Below are 8586 nucleotides of genomic sequence, written 5' to 3'. Positions count from 1 at the left end.
ATCTGGCGTGACCAAGACGTTGCAGGGCAAATCAGTCGGGGCGGGCGGACGGACGTCGAGCTGGACGCCGGTAGGCCGCCTTCACGGTTCTCTCTCTCTCTCTCTCTCTCTCTCTCTCTCTCTCTCTCTTTGCGTGCTACGGCTGGATTCTTTCTCTCTTCCTGCCATTTGTGCGAGCTGACAGCTTCTGCCCTCACCGCCGTCCCCGGGCTTGGGCCGAAGCCGTGAGGTGCACTCGGAAGACGGGCTGTCTCTAAGGGATCGGTCTGCCTGCTGCGGGTGGCCTCGAGGCCGGTGGCCCAGGCAAGTCCTCAGGCCGGCTTTGGCCTCCTCATCGGAGCCGTTCCATTGCCTCGCAATGAGTGACTGCTGTGCGCGCCAGGAGCCTGGGCGCGTCGTCCGCGGCTCGTTTTCCCACGGCGTCCCTGGCAGCTTTGCTTCCCTAAGACTCCCCGCAGAAGAGCCATCTGACGGGCTGACAAGCCTTTATAGTGGTAGGTGACTTTTTGTAAAGAGAGCGACCGTACGAAAAAGAACCTTTAATGTGCCTATAGCCTTCTGCGGGCAATGGAAAAGGCTTAGCAAAATACGGGTTTCTTAATGAACGATTGCAAATGGGGCCTTTGCTTGTATAGAGATCCTCACTTGGCTGACCCTTCCGTCTGCTAATGCTCGGCAAAGCTTTGAGCTATTTCTGTCTTACATGCCATTCTTGTCCCTACAGAACAAGATGAATTGCTTCTCTGATAGTTCACATTTGCCAGGCTCGGGGGGGGGGGGGGGGGTTGCAAATAGAACGAGTACTTGTCTTAATCTTATAACTAAACGTTTATATTTAGAATAAGAACATACATTTTCTTCTCTCTATCTCTGTACTTGCAGTTATTTTCTGGCAGAATTAAGATAAATTCACTCTATTTGATTTACTTCAATGAAGTCAAGTTTCAGACATCATCCAGTGAGTATAATTGATGGATTGTAGTTGATTTTTTTTTTAAATTGTGCATCTATATAAATCCCTCTTATCTTTATCTGTGTCAATTGTATACTTTTTGATAATGTAATCAAATATCCTGTCTTTGAATTTATATTTTGACTAATGATTACTTTATATGCTACCCTATATAGGGAGTTCTCACTTAATGATAACTCAGTCAGAATTTTGACCATAAATTACTTTGATGGTTAAGCAAATCATGTGACTTGATTTTACAACTTTTTACAATGGTCATAAAGTGAGTTACCATAGTTGTTAAATGAATCAGGTCATTAAGTGAATCCATTTTCCCAAATGGGTATTTTTTGCTGGAAACTGTGCAACTGGTCATAAACAGCCAGTTGTCAAGTGCCCAAAATGCAATCACGTGACAGTGGTATGGAGGTGTGGGTGTGTGATGAGCCTAACTTCAAGGATGGGTCATAAGTAACTTTTTGGGGGGTCATGATAACTTCAAATTGTTGTTAAACTACTGGTCATTATGTGAGACTACTAGTACTTCAGTTTATTGTATATTCTTTGTTAGTTAAGGCAAATCAATATAAATATAGCACACAGAGGACTACAATGAAAACTGAAATGCTTTGAGCAGCCCTAACTTCTTGCATTGTTTATAGCTTACACATTATATAAAAACATAATGTGGACATTGTGTCTGAAACATATGCCAGGATTTGCTGCATGTAATTGCTGCCCAGTTTAGATGCCACAACAAACTGTGATTTGGTAAAGCAGTATATAGCTTGGACTCTCTCCTCTTTGAAAGATAACTTATATTTTGAGAAGTATTCAGATGCATTTTAGAAACGTTGTGAATGATTTATATATGTCTCAGTATTATTTTTCTTGCTAAAAATTTTATTTTTAAGACTATCAAATAAAAATATGATTATATAAATGATTTACTTCATTCATAAGTAAACTATTTTTCTCATTTCCAGGTTATACTTATATCTAACAACAATGAGATTTCTACTGGTTTTTGATTTTGATCATACAATTGTAGATGAGAACAGTGATACCTGGATTGTTAAAAGTGCACCGGGTTCAAAACTTCCTGATGAAGTAAAAAACTCCTATCAAAAGGGACACTGGACAGAACACATGGACAGAGTTTTTAGATATCTGGGAGATAATGGAGTAAGAGAAGAAGATATGAAAACGACTATGACAACAATCCCATTTACTTCAGGAATGATAGATCTTTTAGATTTTATTGGCAAACACAAAGGCTTTTTTGATTGCATAATTATATCCGATTCCAATACTGTCTTTATTGACTGGATTTTAAAAGCAGCAAATGTTTTTCAACTATTTGATGAAGTGTTTACAAACCCTGCAAGTTTTGATAGCTTTGGCTATCTTTCTGTACAGAATTGTCATATCCATGATTGTACAAAGTGCCCCATAAATTTGTGTAAGAGGAAAGTATTAGAAGAATTTTTAGAAAGCAATTTAACATCAAGAGTTAAATACTCACAAATTGTATATATAGGTGACGGTGGGAATGATCTGTGTCCTGTAATGTGTTTAAAAAAGAATGATGTTGTTATGCCACGCCATGGGTATATTTTGGAGAAAATGATTTCTCAATTAACTCAGGATCTTGCTCCATTGGAAGCATCAGTTCTTGTTTGGTCTTCTGGTGTTGAGATTCTTGCCTACTTAGAATTGCTTATAAAAGAATAGTTCCCTAGCCTAACAACAGGAAATTGGTGCTACTGTCTTGACTTTATCATAGTAGGACCCTTTCTTTATGGATATTAGAAAAATCACATGTTTACATCATTTTGTCTTCCCTTTCCTTGTACAAAATCAATATATAGTTAGTCGGATGAATAATTTAATGAAGCAGATGCCAAAATTATTATTAAATGTAATAGTCATCTGTGTCATTTCAGATGAATGATAAGGTCTGTTCTACAATATATGATGGTAAGTTCTGTTTAATTGTAACTGTGGCATGATAGTATACATTCAAATTTGCTCTTACCAATAAAGAGGAAAAAGAAGCAAATCCCATTGTGTGAGTGGAGATCCCACTCAAATAATTACCGTCATTTGCTGCTTTTCAGAAAAATAGCAGAATATTATTTCTTAGAATTGAAAAACCTTCTCATAGTCCTGTAAAACTATAGAGATCCAGATTATTTTTTGTAACCAATTACAATATAACAGTTGGTTGCAGTTTAGTGATACAAACTGAAAGAATGCATAAATTAAAATAATACCCATTTTCTCCTATTTAATAGATATATTCTACATCAATCAATCTGGTTAAAGGTAATGCACCAATACAAATAAATGTAGGCAATACTGAATATTGTTTAATACTATCTGATTTAACTGTCCATAGAAGTGTTGGTTTTATCTGCAAATAAACCATAAAAATGCAAATGAGATGATGCAGGGAGAGAGATTTCCTTTAATAAGCAAAATAATTTATATGAATCCAGTTCAATTCTGTTCATGTTTACTAAGAAGTAATCCCTAATCTAGGCCAGTGGGATTTATTCCTAAATAAACTACATAGAACTGAAGTCTTACAAAAAATAATTATGTAAAATGAAGAGTATAATATGTCAGTGCCACAAAGATAAAATCACTGCTTCAATATATTACTAAGGCACCACATTTATCTTTGCTGATACCTGTGAGGTATAATCTTTTATGTAATTTTGTTACAAATATCAAGATGTTGGAACAGGAGGACTGTATTAGGCTATGTGCAAAAATATGACATTGACTTTTTCAACTAGTAAATATTATTAAGAGGCTGAAATTCATAAGCTGAAATTCAGTTCATGACAATCTATGCCTTTTAATAAAATTGGTTAGTTAGAAAATGTGCTGCCAAACTCCTCTTAATGTGAAAGTTATATCTGAAAGTTTTGAAAAAGGGCATAATTTGATAAGCAGTTTTGTGTTGGTCTTTTTAAGCTTTGCGAAAAGTGAATGTGTGAAAATTGGTTTCATATGTGGAATTGTATATATGGATAATGTATTTTTTTTAGTTTAAAATTAATGAAAGGAGAAGATGAAAAATTAGCTCAATATTAGCTGGCTCTCAGATATTAATTTATGTTGGTCTTAATAAGTAGGTTATTTAACTATGCTAAAATTCAGATACTGAGTACATTTAATATAGTGAACAATGAATTTGCCTAGAAATCCGTATTTCACTTGTTATTCTTTAAAATACTATGTGCCTACTAAAATTTTTGGAATATGTGTATTATTTAAAATAATGATTAATTTATCCCATTTGTAGTTTTTATTTAAGATGTATGCTTATAAAGATAACAATTAAATATTTTATTACTGAAACTACCTGTTAAATATTTTGCCTTAACTGTAGAATATAGTGATTATATAAATCAACAGAAACAACATGCTGTATTGGACCTAACAGATGTTTAGATGATTAGTATAAAAAGAACATTGGTTTTCTATTTCTTCCTCTGTTAGGGATATACTATATATTAAAGCTTTTTCTAACTAATTCTTCTCCCCTAGTTTTAATTATGCTTATATTGCATTCCTTCCAATATAGATATGGACCCTATTACATGGTCTAAAGATCTGCTTATTTGATAAATGTGAATGCTGATTTTAACAATTACCTTGGCTTGTGGATTATAGCTAGTTCTTTCAACCATTGTGCATCCATCTTGGGCTGATTTATAATCAGACTATCAGAGTTCTGCTAATTATTATTGAAATATGGTAATTCAAATGGCTGCCCCATCTCAGAGCAGTGACTGGATGATGTAAAAGGTTAAAAACCAACAGTTATAAACAATAACTCATGACTCTTGAAGGAAATAATACATTCTGATCTTAAACTCATTATCAACAACAGTGCTTTCCTAACCTTCTGATCCAAAAGTCTAAGGAAACAGCCAGGTCTTGAGAACCTTATGAAGGACTAACAGGGTTGGGACCAACCGGATCTCTACGAGTATGCTGTTCCACAAGATGGGCACTATCAAAGAAAAGGCATTATGTTTCCACAAGATGATATCATTTAATAGAAGGGACCTGAAATATGTCCTCTTTGCTAGATCTAGTAGGATCAGCAGGAAAAAAAATGGAAGAAATTTATATATAATAATAATATTCAGAACAAAATACAACAGATTATTTCTCTGGATGCTTTATATGCTTTCTTGGAGATTCCTGAAAGAAGCCTCAACCCAAAAGTGCTTTTTCAAAAGGCAACTGGATTTTGTTTTTCTTAGGGAAAACAAAGTTCAGTTGCTTTTTGAAAAAGCACTTTTGGGACAACCATGACCCAGATGACTGAGAATCTCCATAGACAGTTGCCATAGGTTTGTCCCAAATTTAATTTTTTTTAAATAAATTTTTTGTTTTCAAACAAAACAAAACATATAACATAAAACCTCTTCAACTGCATACAGTGTGTTGATTGGTTACAAGGTCTTTCTGCATCCTTTCCATAGTCATCACTTGAGCTTTATCAAAAATCACATTTGTCAATCAAATATCTTTGTATACATTATTATAATGCATTTGTTTTATTATCACTATTGTTTCTCCATTTTAAACAAGGTATACTAAATATGTATCCATTTATATTATAATGATTCATTATATCATCTTCAATACATCCAATAATAAAGAATTTTTTATATCCTATTCCAAGTCATTCTATTATTTTAGCATTGATAACATTCTCTAATAATTTTCAATTACATGTTTTTTCCATTAGTATCATCAATCTAATATACATGTATACAAATTGTTATAGTTGTTAAACATCCATTAAGCATAGCTATTATTACATCCTTTTTATATGAAACATATTAAATTTGAAGTAAATGTATATTATGGCATTTCATTACATCATCCTGAAATCATCCAATGATACATTTTTATATTCTATTCTATATAAAATTATTTATCTTTTATAAAAAGGCTTTTTAACATCATCTCCATCATCCTCACTTACAGTTTATATAAAGTTTCATATTATCAATCTAGTATATATAAATGCTTTATTATAATTATTTATCATTTATTGGACTATAGCTATTATTACTTTGTCATACATAGTACTTAAAGTTTAATTACATTTAACTAAATTTTATTGTGACATTTCATTTCATCATCCTGTATCCTTCCAGAAATAGTGCAGTCCAATATCTGTTGCCATTTGTAGAATCTGTATTCTAAGTGTTTTCTTAGAAAAGAGCCGAGTGGCGCAGTGGTTAAATGCAGCACTGCAGGCTACTTCAGCTGACTGCAGTTCTGCAGTTTGGCTGTTCAAATCTCACTGGCTCAGGGTTGACTCAGCCTTCCATCCTTCCGAGGTGGGTAAAATGAGGACCCGGATTGTTGTTGGGGGCAATATGCTGATTCTGTAAATCGCTTAGAGAGGGCTGAAAGCCCTATGAAGCGGTATATAAGTCTAACTGTTATTGCTATTCTTGATAAGTCTTATGTGGACTTCTCTTGACAACTTGTTGTTCATTGCATATCTTATAAGGATTCGAAACCCTCTATCTCTTCCTTTCATCAGCTTGACTTTTGTTATCACTGGTGCTTCTGCCAAAATTACTCTCATTGTTTCTGCCAAATTTTCTCCCCTTTCTTCATCTATGTTTTGACATCTGAGATAGAGTTCCAGTTCATTGATCTCTCCTTTCCGTATTTCACACTTATCATTTCCCTCCACTCTTGATTTGCAGTCAGTCTCTACAATTTTCTTATCACTTTAATATGTCTCTGATTTTTTGAACTCTGTCCTCAAATTTCATCGTTTTATAAGTATTCTCAACTCTTCCCTCTGTACTTTCTGGATTTTGAACTATAATTTCAAGTCTCTTTTCAATTCTCTCTGTGATTATTAAGACTTTTTGAATTTCTAGCATAATTCTTTGCAATGTTAGTCATATTGCGCCATTTTTCCAGGTTATAAACACTGCCACTAAAATATCCAAGGCTTTTGCTGGGTTTTAAATAAATTCAGTGAAGTTTTTCAAGTCAAAGCTTTCTCTTTCCTTCAAAGGAACACCTGTATAAACAAAACATTTTCCACTGACCCTTTCAGTAAACAAAGCCAATAGCTTTGTAATATCAGATGTTGCCAAGCCTCAAGCCTCTAGATGGCAGTTATATATTTTCCCTCTTTTTGCCTCTCTTTCTAAGCTCCGAACTCCGGAAGAAAAGGAAAAAAAATTGTTTAAAGTTTACGATCTGGCCGAGCCTTGCGAGGAAAGAAACTTTTAATCCACGAATACAAAAAATGGAAAAAGTATAAAGGAAGAAGGGGGAAAAAAGACCAGTCCAGTTTAAAAGTAAGAGGCATTTGTAAAAAGTCCATCCATAGAAAACAAACAAAATTAAAATGAAAAAGATAACATGATAGTTTTAAACCAGGGTTAATTCGCCGCTTGGTTTCTTCTGTCTTCAATTTTATTTTAACTCTAAGTCTTTGGGGTTTTCTCTTCTCTAATAATAAAGATTTTTCTCACCATTTCAACACACTGTCTGTCCTATTCTGCTTCCGTTTCAGGGGTATGTCCCAACCTTCTGCAGCCATGGCTGCTTCTCTTGCAAAAAGCTTTTTCCTGGATCAATCAGAGGCTTTGTGATGCCCCTGAGATTAGCAGGACCTGCCCTTCTCTATCACCATTCCTTCAGAATGGTTTAGATCCAAAAGGATCGTCCAGCAACAGAGATATTGACAGCAATCCTGGAGCCCCAAGATTGCATGTCATGTCGTAGCAACGACAAGCCCCGCCCTCCCTCCCAAATATAACTCTTAACGTTCTTTGCAGTATTTCCAGTATTTGGAATTTTTCAAGAGTTAGAGATTCTGATGATAATGGGGAAGATACATACAATGTCAAAGAGAAAAAAAAGTATATGTTTTGCTTTTGTTCTTTATTACTTCCTTTTTATTATAATTAAAAAGCAAAAAAAAATGTGGATTCTGTAGAAAATGTCCTTACAACACTGTATATTGCTTGTAAATTTTTTCAATTCTTTTCCAAAAACAATGGCAAGAAACAGGACTTTTCATCAATATACTCAATTTTGTGAACTATATTATCCCATCTTTTTTTTTTTACATTTCATCAGGGTTATATATTCATCTATGATGTGTGGGCCTAGTCTTCCTGGGATAGGAAAACTAGAAAAATAATGAATCATGTCCTTCATTCTTGGTTGACTCTATGTATCATAGAAAGAGGCAACCGTGTGTGTGTGTGTGTGTGTGTGTGTGTGTGTGTGTGTGTGTGATGATGGCTTCAAGTCAGTCTTGATCCAGGCCATTGCCTAGACTACAGGTAGTCCTCAACTTACAACAGGGGTGGGTTTCAGGCGGTTCGTGGCGGTCCCCGCAAACCGGTTGGTTGGCGAACCCGGAAGTAAGTAACTTCCGGGAACGCCGAAGGGTCCACCCGCCCGCCTGCATTTCTTACCCGGTTTTGACGAGTTCCACGCATGCGCAGGACGCATACAGCGCCTGCGTGATCCTCCAGGAGCAGCTGGAGCATCGCACAGATGCTAATACGCATGCGTGCACTGCGCACGTGCACGAGGATGCCGCCGGCCCCGTT

At 35.4% G+C, this 8586-nt stretch overlaps 1 protein-coding gene across 2 annotated transcripts; it reads left to right on the top strand.

The window, feature by feature from the left end:
• The first annotated feature begins 2 nt into the window (after positions 1–2).
• Positions 3–4499, top strand: PHOSPHO2 (phosphatase, orphan 2). Of its 2 annotated transcripts, none has more exons than XM_032216761.1 (3): positions 3–70; positions 883–958; positions 1939–4499. In XM_032216761.1, the coding sequence occupies exon 3, from the start codon at positions 1961–1963 to the stop codon at positions 2684–2686; it is 726 nt and encodes a 241-aa protein (XP_032072652.1). In that variant the 5' UTR covers positions 3–70; positions 883–958; positions 1939–1960; the 3' UTR covers positions 2687–4499. The 2 variants fall into 2 exon arrangements, with proteins under 2 accessions (XP_032072652.1, XP_032072661.1); XM_032216770.1 differs by lacking the exon at positions 3–70 and adding an exon at positions 100–494.
• The last annotated feature ends 4087 nt before the right edge of the window (positions 4500–8586 follow it).

The sequence above is a fragment of the Thamnophis elegans genome, chromosome 1 (genome assembly GCF_009769535.1).
Source record: "Thamnophis elegans isolate rThaEle1 chromosome 1, rThaEle1.pri, whole genome shotgun sequence".
In the NCBI taxonomy this organism is placed as follows: domain Eukaryota; kingdom Metazoa; phylum Chordata; class Lepidosauria; order Squamata; family Colubridae; genus Thamnophis; species Thamnophis elegans.
This window is presented reverse-complemented; position numbering and strand designations above follow the sequence as displayed.